The following is a 22,963-nucleotide window of genomic DNA, read 5'->3' as shown; positions in this document are numbered from 1 at the left end:
AGGCTGGGCCTCATCAGCACCTTCTCCTTGGCTTCACTCCATAGAGGGGAAACCAGGTCTGTGAGGATTCAGTGTTCTCACCTGGGCCCACTGCCTTCTAGGGAGCCAGTATCCCTATCTGCCATTGAGGAGGACTTCAACTGCCCCTCTGCCCCATCCCCATCCCATGGTCCTTGTGAGGATTCCATGAGGAGTCCAGATGATCCCCAGGGGATTTCCCTGCCTCTGCCCCACAAGGAGCAGCTCGGAGGGTCACCACCCTAATCACAGATCAGTCTCTCCTGCAGCCTTCGTTCCAGATCCAGGGTGTTCAGCTGGCAGCCCAGGACTTCCTTGATGGGGAGGGTAGGCAGAGGCTGGCCAGGGGTGGTGAGAGCCAGGAAGGCTCTGGGCACACACCAGGACAGCGCTCAGCTTCTCTGCAGAATGGACCCGGTTTCTAAGAGCAAACAGGCAATGGCACAGAGGAACATCTCATTCCAGCAGCACACAGAAGGGCTGTCTCCTCCTCTCGCACCTCTGCAGGGGTGAGTGGAGCGCATGCCCTTGGAACATGCGCCCTTTGGTCCCAGGCTCTGCGGTGCACACACACACCCTGTTCACCAAACAAAAACAATAGAAGTCATTTTCCTGTTGAAACTGTAAAGCCAGGGATCCCTGGGTGGCGCAGCGGTTTGGCGCCTGCCTTTGGCCCAGGGCGTGATCCTGGAGTCCCGGGATCGAATCCCACGTCAGGCTCCCTGTGCATGGAGCCTGCTTCTCCCTCTGCCTGTGTCTCTGCCTCTCTCTCTCTCTCTCTGTATGACTATCGTAAATAAATAAATAAATAATAAATAAATAAATAAATAAATAAATAAATAAATAAAAGAAACTGTAAAGCCATTAAGGTTAATATATATTTGTGGAAGGGGGGGGGGGAAAAAAACCTGTGCATTGTAACTTCAACATGGAAGTGAGTTTGCAATTCCCCAGACTAATCAAAGCTTAAAATCACCCCACAAATCAACAGAGAAAATACTGCCTTTTTACTTATTTGAAAGCCAAATGGCCTTGTTGGAGGGTAAAAGGTTCTGCGGCCAAGGGGACCACGGAGGACACTGCCGAGTCCAGTGGGCCCGTGACACCAGGTGAGGACAGTCTGACTCTGTTCCCCAGGGTAGAGCTGGTGATGATTTCCTCCGGTTAACGCAGCTTACAGTCCTTCGGCTCGCTCAGGAGGAAGGCCAGGCTCTGCAGTCTGTCCTCATCCTTGCAGCAGATCGCCAGCTGCCCTCTCCACACACCCCCGCCCCCAGCCATATGCAATTTGCCTTTTAATTGTAATCTTGAAATAAAAGTGACAAAACATTTAGTGATCTTTTTATTGTGTCAATATGCTCAGGGTGAACTGACCCCTAGGCCCTGAAATAACAACAAAAATATATTAGTTAGATATTATCATTCTGGTACCTGAAATAAAGGCAAATATAAAACTATGTTAAAATATTAAAAAGTTGCAAATTTTCATTAAAAGTATTTACATGTGTATTCTGATGCCAAATTTATAGACATATTTCTTTTAAATTAGCTTGATAAAATATTCTGAAATATGAAAATAATAGAAATAAATAGTTAAATATCCACAACATATTCATGAATGAAAAGTCAATTATTAATTCCTGTTCCAAATTTACATATTTATTTATAAATGGCCAAGGGGTCTTACAGTTCCTTCCAAATTTTTTATCTTTTATTTGTGGTTCCTTAATAGTATATAACTATGCTGTAAAGCTTTAAGTAGCCACTAATCACTGCCAGAGATCATCTCAACATAAATGCACAATTCTTCTGTAACCAGCAATGCTAACTGGTTTTAAATACCTCAATTTTGTCATCTCTAAAATTAAATATTTTTACAAATATCTTTTTTAAATTTATAATATATAGAAAATATATATTTAAAGGTTTTTATTGGAGGGGAAGGGAGGATTCCTTCCCTAACTCGTGTCACTGTTACTCTAGTTACAGAAGTGGCTGGTCTGTGCGGTGAGGACGGAGCCAGGAAGGCTCGTGCTGTAATCCCAGTGGCATCTGCACTCAGCCGTGTCCGCTCAAAGTTTATTTCTCCTGATATACTTTTTTAATTGAGTTATTTTATTATTTTATTATTGTTTTGAGTTATTTTATCTAAAGGTGATTCTCTTAGTCCTATTCTTGCTGCATAGGAGAAAGTATTAGTTTATTCAGGATGGAGTGAGTGGTGCACATTCTACCCAGGGAGCACGCTGCTCAAACTTAGCTGTTAGTTTTCTAATATCCATTTTGTTGTTTCACATGGTTGGGAATGAAAAATACTTACACACTATGTAGTACACATCTGACTCACTCTACCACTTCTCACTGGTGTTCGGAAAGCCTGCCTGGCACTCAGGACAGGGGAAGCATGCCTGGGCCGTGTGGGGGGACAGGAAGGGCTGGCTGCTGCAGCGGGTCCCAGAGGAGACGCTGGGGCCTTCCTAGCAGAGCTCACAGACACACTGGCTCTTCCCCACAACCACCTGCATATGAAACATGTGGAACCACTTCCCAGACACGATGGCTGGTCAGGAGCTGGTCAGGGGGCTGGATTTCCAGGTCTGGCTTCTTCATTTTGAGCGATGTTGGCTGTTTTAAGTGTTTTAAGTGTCACAGGACGTGTCTGAGAGTGAACATACAGTCGCAATCCAGGTGTGGACATGTGAGGGGGAGCACGGTAGGCCCAGGGCAGCTGCTTGGAGCCTGCTGGTCTGTGCTGGATGCTCACTTGGGGACGTTACAGAATGTAGAAGCTACCCCACGCCAGAGTCAGGTATAATGCCATGTTTGCCTCAAGGGTTTAAGAAAGGGTTGTTCCGACCGACCCGAGCCCAGGACAATCAGGTGACTGACAGTCACTTCATAATTCTGTTGGGGATGGCACACATGGGAGGGATGTGAGCACCCTGAGGACAGCTCTGACTTGACTGACAGCAGCGTCGACCTCCACTCCACTGGGGGGCTGCTGCAAGAGGGGGCTGCCGGGCCCAGCACTCCTCATGGGCCTCCAGCTGGGAAAGTGCCGCAGGGGACCCATGCTCAGCGGCCTGTGACAGTGGGGGGGGGGGCATGGGCTCCGCAGAGATGGGCGAGGAGGTGTGCTGGGCAGAGAAGGCCCCTGGTGAGGCTCGTGTGTGCAGTCTCTCTTCTGCTGGTCACCACTGCCCGGGGAGCTGAGGCCCGGCGGGGACTCTGCCACACGTGGGAGCCGGACATGCAAAGGTCACAGCAAGCCTTTGTGGGAATCACCACAAGTGCTTGAGAAGAGGGCACTGTGCTCGCACTATGCCCTCAGCTGCTGACCTGCCCGGGCGACAGTGTCAGTCCCCCTCAAACACAGCGACTGCTGGCTCTTCTGTTCACACTGGCTAGGAGGGCAGAGGCCTGGCTGCGTGTAACTGCAGTGGGTCTGGTCCTAACCCCAGGACGCAGGCTCTTTGGTCAGCTCCCAGGGCGTGGCAGGTAAGGACAAAGGGGGCCAAGGGACAGTGGGGGCGGTAGACAGGGTCACCGTGTCCAAGGACGGATTTTAGGAGAAATGATTCACAGTCAGGAAACGTGCTCAGTTCCTTGTGGGATTAAGGGAGACAGAACGTGTGTCATGTCACCGCTTTGTGTACGTCCTGCCAGAGCTTTTGTTCAGTCCCTTTGGGGTCGGGATCTTGCTTCCGACCTTTGATCCTGAGGTCCCTGTTTTGGTCACGGCTGTGCCTCTACCTGCTAAACACACAAAACATAGGCACTGAGTTAGGAGGGAGAGTAAGTTACGGACAGAGCATAAGGCCACACTGATGGCGCAGTGGCCACTCAGTCCTCAGGTGGCCAGGCTGAGTAGGCAGTGAGGACAGGCAGTGCTGGCTACAGAGGAGGTGCCATGTGAGCTGACAGGACGGGAGGGAGGGACCCAACATCAGGGGTGGAGGGGAAAGAATGGAGCTGCTTGCCAATTGCTGGCATCAGAAATTCAGTTCCAGAAATGAAGGAGCAGCCGTGGGACCAGAGCTTCACATCCTGGCTGAGTCACCTCAGGGCCTCTGAGTGCCCGTGATTGCTCGTCTGTGGAGGAGGCTGCTGCGAGGGGGGCGCCCAGAACCCGCATCCCGGCACTCATCTTGGTTATTTTCCTACTTATTATACGTCCCTAAAGTCAAGCTGTGCACTCAACAGGTTTTTGGTCAGGAATGATTTTCTAATGAAAAATAAACATTCTTGTAAGATATTCTAAATCTAACATAAAATAACTAAAATTATAATTTATAAAACAGGCAGGGATCCCTGGGTGGTGCAGCAATTTGGCACCTGCCTTTGGCCCAGGGCACGATCCTGGAGACCCAGGATCGAATCCCACGTCGGGCTCCCGGAGGTGCATGGAGCCTGTTTCTCCCTCTGCCTATGTCTCTGCCTCTCTCTCTCTCTCTCTCTCTCTCTCTCTCTCTCTCTGTGTGTGACTATCATAAATAAATAAAAATTAAAGAAAATAAAACTTAAAAAGAAATAAATAAGTATCTTTATAAAAAAAAAAACAGGCAGCAGCATTACCTGTGAGTCTCCTATTTAACTTTGTGTTTCTAAGTGCTCTGTGTTGGTGACACAGAAAGACACCGAAGACCAGGGTTGCACCCTAAGAACACCCAGGGAGCTGGGTTTGCTGCCTCGATGATGCCTTGTAGAGCCTTGGGAAAGGGCAGGATCATAATGAAAGAACCTCTGGCAAGAGTGTGGTGCTGACAAAAAGAGTTGCTGGTCACGCAATTAGACTGCTCGTTAAGACCCAGAGACAGGACACAGACTGGAGGGACATGTCTCCAAGCCACTGCAGAGGGGCGGGGACCCCTCTGCGATGGCACAGATGTGCAGGAAGGCACGGCCTTACCTGGCAGTGGAGCGGGCACCTTGTGCAGCACGTGGGTCTTACGCAGGTTCATCGTGCAGCCAGCTGGGCCCATAAGATGAACTTTCCACGCCTGAAACAGAGGAGGAGGCACACAGTATGGCAACCAGGCAACCAGGCAACCGACAGAGCTCCCACTGGAGCTGAAACCAGGGGCAGCCATGGCTCCTGAGCCTTGTTATGTTAGTGTGTTTGACCCCTAGGAGTAGACAGTGGCTCTGGGTGGACGGCCAGTAAGAAAGCAGGGGTCAGTCCTATAGTGACAAAGAAAAAAATTCTGCCAGCAGCTGGGTGAGCTTGAAAGATCCCTCCCCCGCATAGCCCACAAATGGGAAGGTGGCCTGGGGATACCCTGCGCAGAGGGGCCTTCACCTGTGCCCACAACTCCTGACCCACAGAAACTGCGAGATAATAAAAGGGTGTTTAAGCTGCCAAGCATGTGGTGATTTGCGACACGGCACAGATGACTGTACTCTGAGAAAACAGATGAGGACGAGAGGCCTGCTGACTGCCTTGTAGCTGTGAGCTGTGAGCTGGGCTGCGGCTCCCCAGCTGGGAGCATGAGGGCACGCGGGAAGAGGGGCTGAGGGTTGCTTGGCTCAGAGCAGGCAGTGACACACAGCAGCCAGAGGAGGGGACTGGGTATCACAGGACAGCATGAGTGTCATGGTAGCAATAGGGACACAGAGGCTCCTATATTCTACAGATAAACGGGGAGAGAGAACAGTGTGAGAACTACGTATGTATCTCTTAAAACGGATAAGCTGTTGAAGAGGAAACGAGCCCTGTGAGGACAGAGGGGTGGTGAGCAGGGGCAGGGACAGCAGCCATTCTCTCTCTGGTCTTTCCTGAATACGTCCCATTCCATAGACTTTGGGACCAGCCAAGTATTTTATGTCATCATAGGACTTCATTGTAAAAATTCCCTATTTGTCCTAGAAGAATGCACCACTATCTAAGAAGTAACCACAGGAAACACATAGTTTTAAAAATCAAAGATGGATCTGACCTGGCCTTGCCTCCACTCCCCGGGAACAGGGCAGGAGAACTCATGCCAGCTGAGGGGAGGCGGGAGTAGATCCAGCCCACAGGAAACCCTACTAGGCGAAAGGCTTCTCATCAAACTGTAAGGAAAGAGCTCGAGAAGGAAGCTACTTAAAAACATATCGAGTGGTCTCGTGTGCAGCCCCACCTAGAGCCTGTACACTAGTGCTTCTGCCACTGTGCTGTGACCAGCAGCACGAGCCCGAGGGGAGCAGCCAACGGTCATGGTTTGTGGAGCAATGTGGCGGAGCACTCACAGGGCAAGGGATGTGCTGTCCGGCTGGGCCTCTGGGGAGCACGAGAAGGGGGCACACAGGTTGGGTACAGAGGGAACACCAGCCCACAGTCATTTCTGCGGGTGACAGGACGTGAAGGCTGCCTGCAGGTTCCTTTGCTCTGCTGAGTACTTTGTTATATATTTGACATTTTCTGAGAGTGGCCGAGCAGGGCTGTCTGATGTGAGTTTTCTGTGGCCAAGAGCTCCAGGGTGCAGCTGGATCTGAGCCGTCATGCAGGCACCACATCCCATGGGGTTGGGACGCAGTGGAGGACGGCAGGTAGCAGTGGGTAAGGAGGCTGGAGCAAAAGCGACTGAGCCAGAGGCAGGTCTCCAAAGCTGTACTGCCTGGCACACAGAGGGCATCGCCATGGTCATGTGAGCTGAACAACCCTCACGAGCCTCAGACTGCCTTTGGTCAGAGGAGCGGGGTACAGGACGGAGGTTGGGGAATGGAAGGCCTAAGCCGGAGGCAGAGTGGGTGGGCGGGGTAGCAGAGGGGAGAACCTGCATCACCCATGAGGTGGAATTTCCAAACTGCACTGAGCTCGGTTTCAGTAATGAGAAGGATGGGCATGCTGCAGTCTGAACTAGACGCCATTTGGGGCCCCAGGACACAGGGGAGCCCAGTGACTGGACAGAGGCCAGAGCTCACCCCTCAGAGCTGAGCCCTCCCAGAGGATCCACAGTGCTACGGAAGGAAAAGATCACATGAGCAGGTAGGTAAACAGAGTAAGTATTTGGGCAGAGCTGAAACGGATCAGGCTGCTCCCAGAACACTCACTGCCCCCTGCCCGTGGTCCAGCCCTGACAGCCCGGTCATCATCACCTGCCAGGGGTGGCTAACTCCGTGTGGGGTCACTGCCTGAGGTAGACCCTTACCTCTTCTCCAGGTGAGAAGTTCTCATGGCACAGAGGGCATCGGTTTGCCAGCTTCTCTGGTTTGGCAGCTGAAATGGTGTCAATAAAACAAGATTTAGTTCTTCCTATGAGACCTGGACACCCCCTCCACAGCGTGTCCCTCCCCGCTGGCAGGACACTACAGACACAGAGGGCACGGAGGGGTCCAGGCAGGGGCCTGAGCAAGCACTCACGATTACACTCCTTTGTTTTTATGTGTCTGGGCAGCTCTTCCTTCAGAATGGCCTCACTGCAGCGGTAGCACTTCCCAAACCCATCTTTCTTGTCGCATTCTGTCAGCAGGTGCTCCGTCAGGCTGGAGATCTCCACAACCTGAATGCCAAAATGCAGAACACGGCATGTTGCCAAGAACACTGGGGAGTGTGCTGCCCCCGCTGGCCTGCGTGACCCGAGCATACTTCGGGGCTGGGGCTGGGGCTGGGTCCTTCGCTCAGTCCTTACCCTGCTAGCCCACATGGCTCCTGCAGTCATTCACAGTATTTTGCTAAAGACCCTGTGGCCTCCTCATGTGACTGTGGTGGCACATCAAGGCCATTACTAAGGGTGAAGTTGGAGGAGCGATGGTTAATTCCAGGGCAACACTGGTAGTGAGCTAAGAACAGCTTAGCCGTGTGGCCTCTGGGTTCGAATCCCAGCTCCCCAACACTTGTAAGAGTGTGCACAGAAACAGGATCACAAAGAGTGTCAGGAGAGTCTCTTGCCTCCCTGGTATGTTGGGCAGGAGTGACTTAATGCCCGATAAATCGTCAAGCCATGGACTCACGTACCCTGTGGAGAAGCCAACCATCTCCACTAGGGTCCAGAGTCCACACTGCCAGGCAGAGGGTGGGGAGGGTCTGCCCACTTGAGCACTTGCAAGAGCCCCAAGGTAGAGGCAGGAAGTCCCTCTCCTTATCAAGAGGAAGGCCTACTGCACCTCAGAAGAGATTCAAACTTGGGGGGTAGGAGATTTCTTCACCAAGATACACAAAGTGTCAACCAAGAGACGGACAGACAAGGTGGACAACAGTAAACTTAAAAGACGCATCAGGATGATGTACATGCAGGACCCCGAGTGGGAGAGTGTAGCTGTGGCACCCAGAGCTGGCTAAGGGTTCTGGTCCAGATGCATCAAGGATGGGCACAGATTAGCAGAGCAACTGGCAGTTCAGTGTATTCATGAACAAGAGACTAGGGGTATCTTAGAAAAGAGGGCACTTGAAGGGCCGATGGACACCAGACAGGTGCTGCACCTCACCATCGGCAGAAGCAGGGAGCTGGTGAGGATGTGGAGCAGTCCCCCATGCCAGGGCTGCAGTGTGGACATGTGGCCCCTCTAGAGTACCGCCTGTGTCAGCCCTGCAGCCCAATGCCGCACGCCCGGTCACTCCACCCCTTGGGGTGGGTGCATCCACAGGTGTGCCAGGACACAGATACCAGAATGCTGTAGTAACAGTATTCATGGTAGCCTTGAACTGGACACCACACAATTTCCAAAAACAGCAGGATGGAGGGATAAACTGTGGACTATTCAAACCATGAGTGCTATGGAGCAGAAAAACTAACAGGACACAAAGGTCAGGGCAGTAGTGACCCTGGGGGGAGAGGGCCTGGGAGTGGTAACACAGGCATGCCATCTGTGGTGCTTCAGTGGGTGCTAACACACATGACTTAAAAATGGGCACCTCATTTTGTCAAGCTTCACAGATGCTGCGTTGTTTATAAATTGAGGGTTTGTGGCAACTCTGCATCGAGTGAGCCTGTTGGCACCATTTTTTCCAACAGCATTTGCTCACTTTGTGTCTCTGTGTCACATTTCAGTAATTCACACAGTATTTAAAACTTTTGCATTATTATCACATCAGTTATGGTGACCTATGATCAGTGAATATGGCTTGCTGAAAGCTCAGACGGTGGCTAGCATTTTTTAGCAATAAAGTATTGTAAAGTATGTACATTGTTTTTCAGAGACAATGCTATCACGCACTTAACAGACCATAGTATGGTGTAAACATAACTTGTGTCTGTCCCCGGAAGCCCTAAAAATCATTTGACTCACTTTATTGCAGGTTTTCCTGTGGGGGCTGGAGCAGAGCCCACAGTGTCTCCAAGCTGTGTTGTCTGCTACATACGTCAAAGAAAACAAATCAACCCCAAACAAAATGGGTAGCTATGCAGGCAGCTATTTTTCCCACAGCTTTTCCTCTCCAAACTCTATAGCTGGAGCCACCTCTGTGACTCAGACCCGAGCACAGGGGACTGACCTGCTTGCAGTGGGTGCACCTCGTCAGCATAAGACAATGCTTCCAGTAATGCAGGTCCAGGCCCTCCTCCGTGAATGACTCACTCCTTTCCCCACAGAAAATACACAAACTGAAACAAAACAGAAGTGAGAGGAAGGCCTGGGTGTCACCTGGAGACAGGCCTGCCTTCCCTGTCCTCAGGCGGGCCTCACTGGAAGGTCCTGGGGGCACAGCCCACTAGTAGCTCAGTAGGAAGAGCAGGTGTTTGTGACAAATTATCTCCAGGTCATTCAGATTCTAAGCAGTCAGCATAATCAAGCGCAGACTCGAGTTAAGTCAGGAGAAGAAAGACATTTTACTGAAATTCCTGTAGGTTTGCTGCAGTGACCGAATGGGAAAAAGTATTGTGTTGTCATAGTATTTTGTGCCTTTAGCAGCACTTCTGACAAATGGGCTGTTGCCTTCTCTCAGGGTCAAGTGGGGAGGCCTCCTGACTCCACCAGAGTGAGCACCTATCAGTCCAGTGTGTGTGGTGTGGGGGGGTGGGGGTGGGGCATGTCCTAATGTTTACAAATGATTGAGAGCTATCAGTTTACAGAAGCCCACCGCGCTCCAGAAAATACTTGCTTCATGGCATGTTCATGCAGCTAGTCCCTCCAACCCTCACAGACCAGGGTAAAGACACCTCTACTTACTTATCTAAATAGTGATTATCTGGGATTTCTGGAGCCGGAGGTGCGGCTGCTTTCCCTCCTTGTGTGTCTGAAATGAAGAGAAAGCATTTAAAAATAGCTTTTCGTAGAAATTATTTTCAAATTTTTAGTAACCAGTTTGCTATGAAATATATTGAAAAACACACAAACTGAGGGGTGCCTGGAGGGCTCAGTCACTTGAGCCTCCAACTCTGATCTCAGCTCAGGTCATGATCTCAGGGTCGTGGGATCAAGCCCCATGTCAGGCTCCCTGCTCAAGGGGGTCTGCTTCTCCCTCTGCACCCCCTCCCTCTGCTCACACTCCTGCTCCCTCCCTCCCTCCCTCCCTCCCTCCTCCTCCCTCTCCCTCAAATTAATCAATCAATCATTAAAAAGCATAGTAGTCGACAAGGGTTGTATTAGTTTTACATTCCCCGGGTATTTGTTCAGCCAATGAGGTGGCCCCTGCGGGGAGCCCCACACGCAGCACCTACCCTGACTCTCCACCTCCATTGAGGGGCCTTCTTTTCCCTAAGACACAAAAACAGAAAGATCAGGAACAGGTGGCTGCATGGTGAGAGCCTGTCCAGGATATATTTTGACACTGAAAGTAAGCTTTTCTGTATTCAGACTATCAAAGTAACATAGCACCGTTACTTGTGAGCCGTTAACACCCAACGGTGCGCCCCCCGTGCGCCCTCCCTCCCGTAGGCTCTGGGCAGCACATGACCAGCACACTTCTCCATGGAGGCCTAGGGTGCTCCTGAGCTCCACCTCCTCAGCCGCCTCCCCACTCCTGGCTCCTTATGCTGGGCATACCTTCTCTCCTTGGAGGTCCCAGGACCCAGCTTCTCCTGACCAGGCTGAGCTGCTGCCCCAGGCCACCCTGCTGAGATGAGGCTCCAGAGTGACAGGTGCACACCGGGACAGATTGCAGCCTTCTACCCTTCTGCCCACTCAGGCTCCATCGGCCCGCCAGCCAATCCTCAGCTGCCCTTGGAGCACCCTCTGCGCCTCTCTTGCCAGGTCAGGGGCCCTGTTTCTGGGGGCACTCCTAAGCACTGGCTGGTGTACCCGTGAATGTCTCGCAGGTTCATTTACTTCTGCTTGAAACTCTCAGCCGGCTTCCCAAGTCTCCTGGTGCTTATCTCATCTCTGCATTGCCTTGTGCTCCAGTCTCCTGGCTCCGGCCACCCTGCCAGGGCCCTGGTGCTTGAGCTTTGACTCTCCCCTCTTGTCACCCAACTTTTCCCAAGACAAGCTGCCCCAGAGGCCCCCACCAAACTCGGTGTCTGCCAGCAGCCATGCCCCTCGAGCCCCTCCTCAGCCCACCACCTGCCACACTCTCATGCATTCCCTTGTATATCTTGATCACTGACGGATGCTGCTAGGGGAGGCACGGGTCCCCGAGGATGGAGAATTTTGTCTGTTCTGTTCTCCAGTACACACTGTCCCTGGCACACACTGTCCCCATTACGCCTGTGGACTCAAACAGATAACCTGGCATGACAGCATTCTTGTGCTGAGGGAGACACTGGGTACCCCCTAGTCTAATGGACTGGGCCTTGCTTTTCTAGTCAGGCTCCCCTCCTGTGTCTGGGAGCTAAGGAGGGGAGAGGGTTTCTTATGAACACCTGGTGTCACTGCTGGTGGCCAGCTGAGTGGGGCCACAGGCCTTCCTGCTGCAGCTCCTGGGCTGCCCCCAGAGCCCCCAACCCCCAAACTCTGGGAGCCCCTTTAGCACATTTCCTCCCAGCTCTCTGAACACTGCTTTCCTTCCTACAAAGCCTGACCCTGTGGTGAATGCCTCACAGCACTCTGGTGACCAACCAGCCTCACTTGGGTTGAGGGTTTCTTGGACTTTGGGTGTTAGAGACCAGGGACAACAGGTGGCCCTACACCCAGCACTTAAGTGACATGTTACAAAAAAGTACTGTCTGCTGCATTTGTAGAGAATTAAGCTTTATGTCATAGTATGTGACCTATGTCACAACCAACCACGGAGCAGGAGGCACACACAAAAGAATACAATCTTAGAGCTGGAAAGGGATAGACCAACATGAAGCTGGCACACGGATCACACGATTTATATGCCTACACAGAAAGCAAACTTCATGTGACTGGATTTTAGGCTTTAATCTTTCTTTCTTTCTTTCTTTCTTTCTTTCTTTCTTTCTTTCTTTCTTTCCTTTTTTTTTTTTTTTTTAAGATTTTATGTATTTACTCATGGGAGACGTGGAGAGAGGCAGAGACACAGGCAGAGGGAGAAGCAGGCTCCCTGTGGGGAGTTCCTTGCAGGACTTGATCCTGGAACCTTGGGATCATGACCTGAGCCAAAGGCAGATGCTCAACAACTGAGCCACCCAGGTGCCCCAGGCATCAACATTTCTTATTAAGAGAGACGAGTTTGTGTATTTTGCAGGGAGACAATGTAAATGTCGAAAGCTGAATTTTAGCTTCAAGTTTTACCTTATCAATGCTTTGATAGCTTAGGAAACCAATCAGTAATTTTAAATCTTTTTCTAAAATTCAGGCAATCTAAAAATATTCTGTCATTCACAGAAGTCTTGGAGATGGATGCTGGTGATATTGCTAACCATACAAAGGTACATAATGGCACAGAACTGTACACTTAAATGTGGTTAAAATGGTAAATATGCTGTAAGTATTTCACCACAATAAAAACACAGAAAAAGATTCCATTGTCCTCAACAACCACTCTAAGACAGCAGGCTGATGTCCAGTCCCTGCCTCGAGGTCTACCCTGTGTTGCTTTTTCTTTCACTGTCTCTTCCTCTCGGGGCAGTGGCCTGGACGGGCAGGACTTGGTTTTGTTTCCTGCTTATTTCCAGAGCCCAGCGCCATGCCTGGCACAGAGCAGGTGCTCAGCAACATGCAATGAATGGAGATGAGCTGGTGAAGGTGCTCTGGGAAGGCTGAAGGACGAGGTACCCAGCATACTTTCCCAGATATCTATGGCGGGGTGGGGGGGGGTGCATGGCCTTGGTGGTGCCCACAGATTCTGAGGCTGGGCACTGGGGCAAGGCTCAGGGCAGCTCCGGAGGAGACAAGGGGTTAGCAGCACCAGCCTGGTTGTCTTGGCTTCACCACTGATAGGTCTGTGCTTGGAGTAAATCACTTCAGTTCTAAAACTTTGTTTCTCCTTGGGGTGCCTGGGTGGCTCAGCGGGTTAAATGTCTGACTCCTGATTTTGGCTCAGGTCATGATGTGAGGGTGGTGAGATCAAGCCTGTTGGGCTCTGTGTTGAGTGTGGAGACTGCTTGGGACTCTCTCTCTCTCTGTCCTTCTGCCCCTCACCCAGCTCATGCTCTTTCCTCCTCTCTAAAAATATAAACAAACAAACAAATAAATAAACAAAATTTTGTTTTTCCATTTGTATAACATTAGGAAAAATTATGAGCACCTGCTGGGCCTGCTTTAGCGGGTGAGAATTGGACCAAACACGAATGTCTTAAAGAACCACCCTTGAGGGGCACCTGGGTGGCTCAGTTGGTTGAGTGTCTGCCTTCAGTTCAGGTCATGATCCTGGGGTCCTGGGATAGAGCCCCATGCTGGGCTGCCTGCTCAAGGAGGGGGCAGCTGCTTTTCCCTCTCTGTCCCTCTTCCTCGCTCATGCTGTCTCTCACTCTCAAATAAATAAATAAGATCTTAAAAAAAAAAAAAAAAAAAGGAACCACCCCTGACTCCATGGCGTCTGTGTCCCCAGGAATCCGGATTTCTCAATGTACCTTCCTCTCCTGTGCTGTTATTCCCAGGTGTCCGCACCTCCTGAATCATCACTGTGACTCTGGGCCACAGGCACTTCAACAAACATTCTGTTGCATTTTCTCTTTTTGAGCAGTGGAAAGAACCCTCACTCCAAGGTCTACCCTCCTCCTAGCAGACCGCTACAGGCACAGTGCAGTCCTGTCAACAACAGAGATGGTGCCATGCAGCACACTCTGGAGCCTTCTCTTCCTGCACCCGAGACTTTATGCTCCTCAAAGAGCTAATCTCGGGATCCCTGGGTGGCGCAGCGGTTTGGCGCCTGCCTTTGGCCTAGGGCACGATCCTGGAGACCCGGGATCGAATCCCACGTCAGGCTCCCGGTGCATGGAGCCTGCTTCTCCCTCTGCCAGTGTCTCTGCCTCTCTCTCTCTCTCTGTGACTATCATAAGTAAATAATAAAAAAAAAAGAGCTAATCTCTACTCTCTCTCCCTTTCTCTAGAAGAGATTTTCTTTCAATTTAAGGAACTACATTACAAAATCAATGTCCTGAAACTGGTGAAATGCCAGGAGGGCAAAGCAGGAGGAGTATGTTTACACTCACCCAAGCACTAGCTGACTGCGTCTCCCAGCAGCTTCCTGCAGCAGAACATTCCCTTGAAACTTGCCTCCTTTAATGCATGGGAATCAGATCTTCACGGACAAGTTTATTTTCCTCCTTTGCCCTGAGGGAGCCTAGGAGCTCTGAAGAGGAAATCGTCCTCCACTGCCTCCCTTTAGCCTTGGACTCACCTCTCTAAATATGGCCAGCAGCTCATGCCACTCCCTGGAATCAGCACCTAATTCAAACTAGCCAATGGATGATTCCTTTTATGTATCCTCAAACTAGTTTTAAGAAAGCAACAAAGCCTACAGATACCCATCTGCATGATGTAGTGAAAGGAAAGCAAGCATGCTGTGCATCTGTCTAGGGGAATGAGGAATCAGGATGCCCATGAACAGGGGTGAAGGAAACCGTAGCATTCCCAACCTGGGCTTCGGCCTGAATGTCCTTGAGTGCAGCCAACTGCCCTTGCAAAGCTTTAATTTCGTCTTTCTTTCGTTTTTCTGCTTCTTCTGTAGCTGCTTTCTTCTGTGCCTGGTATGGAAATGATTTTCCCATTAGAATAGCTTTTTAGGGTAGCCTTAGAAATTGGGAGAACATATGAATTACAGCATATGAACTACATTTCTTATACATTATAATGGTCACTGAGACTAACAATATAACTGCAGTCAATCTACCTTCACCGGGTTAATCTGATCCATGTTTACTGACAGAATAACCACAAAGTCCTCCCGGCTATCACTGTTCCTATGTACAGATGGGGAAACTGACAGTCTCATGCAGAAGGTGGAGGAGCCAGGATCTGAACTCAGGGGGACGTTTCCCTGGTTTCCTGCACATGAAGCTCTTCAAGTAATCTGTAGTTTATTCAGGGACCAAATAACTTCAATAGAAGGTTAAATCATAACTTCATAATAGTTAACTTACCCTAATTTCAGCATCTGTAGGTCTGCCATCTATTTTAGCAAATCCCTCAAAAATTGTTTTATAGAGAACATTCTTGCGCGTGGTGCTGTCGTCTGGAGGGAGGTACTCTAGAATAAAAGCCCGGTGCTGTTTATACATGTCCAAAATAACTCTAACCGCTGTCTCTCGAACCTCATACACTCTGTGCTCCAGGGCACTCACTGAAAACTAAACATAAAGTTCTTGTGGTTACTGATTCTCACGATAACAGTTTATTTTTCCCAGCATTAAAGAAACATAGGCACATTATAAAATTTTGAAAAAGAAAAAAAAAAGACCACCATCCACAGAATTCTGGCTATTACAACACAGAGCTTTCCTTACTGTATCTGCTCACACATAGTGGAGCTCGTGTTGGATATAGAACTTTGTGTTTTGCTTCTTTCCACTTAATGTGCCAACAAGCATTTTTAAGGTTAAATCCTTCTATAAACATCATATTAAATGTCACAAAATATTCCAATCACAGAGAAGAGGAAATATAATAAACTTCATGCATCCACTATCCATAATAACCGATATTTAACTTTTGCCATGTTTGTCTCGGATCTTTGTTCCTAAGACATAAGACACTAGTGACAGTGTAAGTCCCCGAGGAAGCCTCCCTGGCCCCAAACTCTTCCCATGCTCCTCGGAGGCATGGCTCTCCTATAGCCAGCCTGCGTGCTCCCACCCAGACGTGCATATTTACTAGTGTGTCTGCGCCTTGTACACACGTGGGTTTTTTTTGACATTCTTAATGGTAGACTGTGCTTATCTTTCTCAAATTGCCTTTCTTCCTACTCAACATTCCTGTCAAGGACAATTATTCACAGGATCCATTTCAGCTGCTCTCCAGTGTTGCATCACAAGGACCCACCGTGATACATTTACCCTGCCCCTCTGTGATGTGACCACGCTCAGTAAACCGACATCTCCTCATGGGGGGTATGGGCGTGGAGACCCTCACTTCGCCAAGGCCTCATCCTGCCACAGGCTCTTCATTTTACCCCAGACCCTGGCACCCCCAATTGTGACACCACCTCTAGGAGTCCTGGCTTTAGGGGTCCCACCTTCTGATGATCGTCTCCTACTTTTCTCACTTACTTTTTCCTACTCTCTCCCCTGACAATTCCTCAGTCTCATCAGGGCTTTTGGTCCACTCTGGCACCCACCACTGTCTTCACCCGTCTCACCTCCCTCAAGTCTTTCCTGCCCTGAGTGTCCAGCCTGAATAGTATGGTCCATCACCAAGTCATTTTTGGGACCCCTTCTTCCTGTGCAGTCACGGGGCAAGTGGACTCTGCCTGCAGACTTGAGAAGCATGCTGACTAGTCTCATGGGGGCCCAGGGGAGTGCACAGTGTCCTGATCTGAGGCATTTCTGGTCAGCTCACTGTCTGAGATATCAGGTGGGTAATTCATACTTCCTTCTGGCCTATAAAATTTCCATTATCCAGTCTGGCTCTGAGTGGACTCCGTCCATCAAGAGGATACATTTTCCCTGCTCCACATGCAGCCAGCCCTGTGAATATGCACCAGAGCCCAATCTTGGGCCACTCAGGGACTTTCTCCTCCTGTAGCTGACCCCTCCTTCCAACTTCTATTCCTGTCTTTCTTCCCTTCCCTCTGTCTGGATTAATCCTCCCAGCATGCAGGTGGACCCGAATATGGCTAAGTACTCAGCAAGCCAGCTGCCTTCTTCCATGTGCACAGTTGTGCCACACTTCCCTGCCCCATGTGCTTAGGTCCCAGGAAGGGAGTGTGGGAGCGGCTCTGTCCAAAAAGACCCCCTCAGCACCCTCCACTCATTTTCCCTGTTTGGTGATCCCCAAGTCATGTGAAAAAGCTGGTGGCATCCTCCTGGAAGGCAGTGAAGGCCTGAAGGCCAGCAAGGGGCAGAGCCTCCACTCATCTTGAACCGCACAGGACCATGAGGGATGGAGCAATCAACATTTACCATGTTACTCCACTGAAATGTCTATGCTTGTTGCTACAGCTGAACTTAGTGACTGATGCTGACGCTGGCATCTGGAAGCAGGGCGCCATGTCGCAGGGATCCAAGTGTGTGGGGCAGGCTCCATGTTCTGTGCTAGGGAGCAAGGAAACTGAACTTGGAGTCAAGAAGGGTGGTGGTTCACGTGGTTACGGAGCTGCCAGTGCTGGAAGCAGCGAGCGGCGTATAGGGGCTGCGGCTTGCTGCCTCTGGCGTTTTTACAAAAGAGACGAGCCTTGGAAAGAGCAGGCAGTCTGCATGCAGAGAAGAGCGCTGGGAGGCATTGCAGGCCTGAGCGGACTTGTGTGATGGGAGCCCTCCAAGGGCTGGTGGCCAACAGACTGTAGGACGAGTCAGCAGGAAAGTCTGCTGGGGAGTTGGGGGTGGCCGGGCCGGGCGGCATGAGAGTTTGGGGGCCGGGTCAGTATATGGATGTACTTAGAGCAAGAGCTCACAGCACTTGCTGAGCAAACAGAAGAACAGTGTTGCTGTTTACAGAAATAGAGAAGGGTGAGAAGGAGCATGCCAGAGAGGATGGCAGGCGCTCCATCCAGATGTGGGGCATCCACAGCTTGTGGGAAGAGTCAGGCATCCAGGGAGGGCATGTGCAGAGACTGTGTCTTCCATGGGTGGGTGTAGAGGCATGGGCGAGGTCACTGAGGGAAGGTGTGTGCACAGAAATCAGAAGAGGAGGTCTGGACACTCCAAAGTCAATGGGATCAGGAGGATAAAGAACCAGGAAAGGGATCCAGACGATGAGGCTAAGAGTGGGGGGGACGCGGGGCTTAGACCTCCAGAAGCCAAGGCTTATTCACTTCAGTGTCTAAATCATATATCCATGATAAAACACATGAATGAAAGTGGCCTGATAGGATCCTGCCTTTCCTGATCATACATTTAACGACATCAAGACCTGGTCCAGGTCTCCGAGTCAATGCACCACTGGAATCCACAGAGAAGGGAGACCCTGCCCTTCTCACAGGGACAGGAGGCGTGTGCAGGCTGTACCAGATTGGGCCACTGTGAAAGCTCTGCCTCTCCACGTCCTCCACGTCTGGCCAAGATGGTGGCTGTATGATCGAAGCTCACTTCCAACACATTTCAAATTAGGGAGGAGGGAATTCTTGCTCTGGCAGACAGTTCCTCTTCCAGAATGTATGCAGTTTCATCAGGTTGTCCAAAGCACAACAAATACCTACACTTCCATATGCTTCATGTCCTCTGTGATAGGCAGTTCTCTCATACAGGTACGTGCTCTTTATAATCTGTCCACCACCACGGACCAACGTCCACACATCATGTACTGTCTTGTGACAGACCAAGGGGTGGGGAGCCTTTTGTACATTCCTTTGTTAGATAAAACAGTGACTTTTTTTTTTTTTTTTGCAATCATTCAAGAAACATTGATGAGACACTCACCACACTCCAGGCCCATCTCCAGTGTGGAGACTGCGGCCCATGGCACCAGAGGTGCGCTTACCTTCATCACGTTATCAATGGTGAAGCCTGTGGTCCCGGTGCCCAGGTCTTTCAGAAGCCGGGCCAGGAGACTCATCTGACTCATTGCCAGATGAGTCGAACAGTTGGCTTTTAATGGCTGTACCAAGTAGGATGGAATAATTTGGAGAGACCTAACTTCCTTGAACAAGGCCATTTCCTATAAAAACCAACATGATCATGTTAATTTGTACTGGAAAATGCTAGAGGCAACTTAGTATACCTCAGAATCTTCAAAGTAAACAACAAAGGGAAAAATAGGGAATGAAAAATGGCAGTAAGATAATTTATCTCTAATAAGCTCATATTTCTATTTAAGATATAATGATTAAAAACAAAATCCTAAAGCACAAAAACATAAAAACATGATCACTCACAGATAAATGAAAGCTTTATAAGAATGTGATCTAAAACTTAAGATTTCTCAGGATTTTCCAACTTTAAGAAAAAGGTTTTCTAATTTCTAACATTCTAAAACAAAATGAGTATTGTGTTAGTATTTATGAAAAGTCAGCTGGGAGTGTAAAGTGCACAGTACTCTGGCTGATGTGACTCCTGCTGGGTTTATGGGCAAGCATGAAGTCCACTATCAATGAGCAAGTCTTTCTATGATTAATGTATTTATCATTTAAACAGCCAAATACAGAAAGAGGAATGATAAAATACTGAAGCATATGGGTTGCAATAGAGAAAGAAATCAGTTTTGGGAGCAACTGGGAGGCTCAGTCGGTTAAGCCTCAACTTCTTTTATCTTTTTTTTTTTTTTTAAGATTTTACTTATTTATTCATGAGAAATGCAGAGGCAGAGACATGGACACCACCCAGGTTTCCCAGCATCCGATTTTTGATTTCAGCTTAGGTCATGATCTCAGGGTCATGAGAGCGAGTCCTGTGCTGGGCTCTGCACTCAGCAGGGAGTCTGCTTGGGAATTCTCTCTCTCCCCCTCTGCCCCTCCCCACCCTTTCCTCTCCCTCTCTTAAAAAATAAATGACTAAACAAAGGAAGGACATACTAACATTTTCAATGTTCCTTTTAAAAGATGCCATCTCCCCCAGATTCTGAGCCACAGAAGATGGAGTATCTTGTAGGACTTGAACATCACTTTTACCTTCTTGTTAGTATAACTTACTTCTCCTTTTTCATTCTCCCCCAGAACTCAAGTTTGTTAAAGGAGATGAGATGAGATGAGCGGTTCATCATACTGTAAAAATGACCCCTCTGAGAAACTATGAAAGCTATGGAGTCCTTCCCAACAGAATGTCATATAAAATGTGAGAAATTCATAGACTTGCTGAAGCCCAGGCATAGGCCTCAGGGTAAGAACTCCTAGAGCATGGGGTGGCCTGGGTGGCTCAGTGGCTGAGCATCTGCCATCAGTTCAGGGTGTGATTCTGGAGTCCCAGCGTTCGAGTCCCACATCGGGCTCCTTGTGGAGAGCCTGCTTCTCTTACTGCCTATGTCTCTGCCTCTCTGTGCCTCTCATGAATAAATAAAATCTTTAAAAAGAAAAAAAAAGATCTCCTAGAGTTCTCTCTCTCTCTCTAATACTTGGCCTGGAGTGAAAGCCCAAAACTATTTTTTTTCCCAAAACTATTTAGATTAAGGTCATTGCACATTTATTATCTCTTTACTCCCAATTTTCTATTATGGTTTAGTTTTCCATACATTTTTACTAGAAGTTACTAGCATATGTTGAAGAAAAGAAATACCAGACAAGCCAAATTATACTTTAATCGAAGGCAACCTTCAGGTTTCAGAGCACCGGTAAGTATGACAGGGACCCACGAGGAGAACCAATAATGCTCTTAGGAGAGACAGAAACTGGTAAGGTATTCAGAAGTCAGATAATATAGTAACGTGCTCATTATTTTATGAAGTTCATACCTGAATAAAATTTGAAGCTATGACTCGGAGGCGAGCAGAAGAGTCTCCAGTTCTGGTGAGCAGAACAGGGATGGTTCTTTCCACACAGTGAGCGGTTTCAAGCTTACTCAGTTTGTGTTTGGGAATATATTGTGTAATTATCATTTTCAACAATTTCAAAGAAGCCTGAAAAACCTAAGAAAACAGTGGTAAAAATGGAAGAGCTCCCATAACTGCATTCCAGCAGAGAGAACATGACAGTTACTGACGGGAACCAACATGAACACGATGTTGGGGATTCTGTGCTGCCTGAAGGGCTGGAACAGGTGACCCAAAAACCACTTTCTAAATGCAGTTCCTCCCGTACGGAAGGCATGTGCTCTCATGTCACGTGCCAGCAAGTGCCCTGTGTTGCCCTGGATGCCACACCCTGAACATTCCTGCCTAATGGCAAACACGAAGGCAGTGGTGCTCACTCTTACGGCACTCTCAGAGTCAGGGGAATCCAGGAATAACGTCAAGCTCCTCAGTTTCCATTAAAAATAAAAACATAAACTGAGCATTTTCTCAGTCATGGTGAGTCCGACCTCAGCAAACCTTGGCTTTCAAGAGCATGAGAAAGCTGATGCCGTGCAAGAGCAAGGAGCACGGCCAAGTGAAGACAGACTCTGCAAGCTTTTCACTGACCACATTTCTTACCAGAGACCCTTAATTCCTAGTGATACACTGTGCTTCCTCCTGGCCCAGTGGACCTCCTGGGGGACCTTGGGGCACAGGGGACTCACCGGGGTCACTATGTCTCTAATGGCTCTTCTAACAAGGAAGATAGATGCTCGCAGCATGCTCTTCAGCTCTTCCTTCGGAGTTCCAGCAGGCGTCTCCATCAGCTGCTTATACAGGGCGAGCAGCGCATCTTCCCGGTATGACCACGTCTTGGAATAGGCCCCCGCAACCTACACAGATTGGAGGCTAGCTGACTCGGAGCAGGTGCACCAGTGACACCACTGCCACCCCTCAGCCATGCCACCTGAACCTTTGTTTCACACAGAGAAAAATCTCTTGTAAGAGCAGAACAAGTACATGTGTTTAAGGAAGTAATTTTTCTAACATGGAATACTGAAGACCCTGTTAAAATACAGAAAGTACCAGAAGTTCGACCAAGGGCAATACTGTGAAGCTGGGAAGAAGGGGAAAACCCACTGGGCTCATTTCCATATGGAATGCTTCCATTTTTTGTTTTGCTCTGCCCTCATTTTCTCCTGGAAGGGGCAGGTGTTCCAGAAGGGGCAGATTTCCAATATCAACTCTGTCAGTACCAGACAGAAACACTCAGTCTGGTACGAACAGACATTCCTAAGATCTTAAATTCTAGTTTCTGTTTTTGCTGTTTTATATAATTAATAATTATTGGAAGACTTCAAATGAATAGTGATTCCAAGGGAAGCCAACAGTATCACAAACTAAGCCAAGGGCGCTCTCCAGCCCTCCATGTACCAGGCTTTCTCCAAGCACGTCCACGGCGGGGCTGGCCTCTCTCAGTGCCTTCTCTGTTAAGGGCTCTGGCTCTCCAGCGGCACCTCTTTTGGGAGCCTCGCCGACATCAGAGTCACTCTTTTCTGGTTCCAGGGCTGCTGCTGCCGGCTGCTTCCGTGTAGCAGGAAGGGGCCGCTCATCATAGGGCACAGACTGGAGCTACAGGAGAGAAGGGCGGCTGTAGAGCTCCCCAAGGCCCCCCACCTGCCGACACCATCTCTACACCGCCGGCCTACTGCTCTGCACCCTTCTGGTCTGCATGGCAGCAGTTTTATCAGATAAGAATAATTTATGTGACAATAAGATTCACCTGAAAAAAATTAGATCAGTTTCCATTCTTTTCTAAACTCAGCTCAGACCCAATTGAAAAGTGATATAGATTTAGCCTCGGTTACTACTTACCACTAATAGTTACAGTTCAGCTGACACGTAGCTTACCAAAGTAAAAGTTATATGTTTTCCTGACAAGACTTCTGATTTTTTCTTAGTTTATGACTTAGAAATAAGTACCAAGCCTCATTTTAAACGTGCTCATTATCTGGGAGATTTCCACTAAAAAACAGGCAACCGAGCTAACAATACCTCCACAGCTTTCCTGGGCTTTGCCTCCTCTAGCTCTGGGCAGGCAGCTGTCTGCTGCCCACCCCCTCAGCCCTGCAGGTGCTCATCGGGGCCCCCTGCCCACACAATGGGG

The 22,963-nt window shown here is 49.3% G+C and overlaps 1 protein-coding gene across 1 annotated transcript in view; it reads right to left on the bottom strand.

Annotated features, from left to right (window-relative positions):
- Nucleotides 1-869: 869 nt before the first annotated feature.
- CEP104 (centrosomal protein 104) overlaps nt 870-22,963 on the bottom strand; it is a 36,587-nt gene continuing 14,493 nt past the window's right edge. Inside the window, exons 10-22 of the mRNA XM_055306297.1 lie at nt 22,231-22,428; nt 21,522-21,689; nt 20,758-20,931; nt 18,856-19,032; nt 15,363-15,569; nt 14,859-14,966; nt 10,596-10,632; nt 10,105-10,171; nt 9,431-9,539; nt 7,361-7,499; nt 7,149-7,216; nt 4,928-5,018; nt 870-3,774 (exon numbers count right to left, since the gene is read on the bottom strand). Of these exons, the coding sequence (XP_055162272.1) occupies nt 3,659-3,774; nt 4,928-5,018; nt 7,149-7,216; nt 7,361-7,499; nt 9,431-9,539; nt 10,105-10,171; nt 10,596-10,632; nt 14,859-14,966; nt 15,363-15,569; nt 18,856-19,032; nt 20,758-20,931; nt 21,522-21,689; nt 22,231-22,428 (1,659 nt within the window). The 3' untranslated portion in view covers nt 870-3,658. The remainder of the gene's footprint in view (nt 3,775-4,927; nt 5,019-7,148; nt 7,217-7,360; nt 7,500-9,430; nt 9,540-10,104; nt 10,172-10,595; nt 10,633-14,858; nt 14,967-15,362; nt 15,570-18,855; nt 19,033-20,757; nt 20,932-21,521; nt 21,690-22,230; nt 22,429-22,963) is intronic.

This window comes from Nyctereutes procyonoides, unplaced genomic scaffold, assembly GCF_905146905.1.
Source record: "Nyctereutes procyonoides isolate TBG_1078 unplaced genomic scaffold, NYPRO_anot_genome, whole genome shotgun sequence".
Lineage (NCBI taxonomy): Eukaryota > Metazoa > Chordata > Mammalia > Carnivora > Canidae > Nyctereutes > Nyctereutes procyonoides.
The sequence above is the reverse complement of the archived record's forward strand: the minus strand, read 5'-3'. Positions and strand labels throughout refer to the sequence as shown.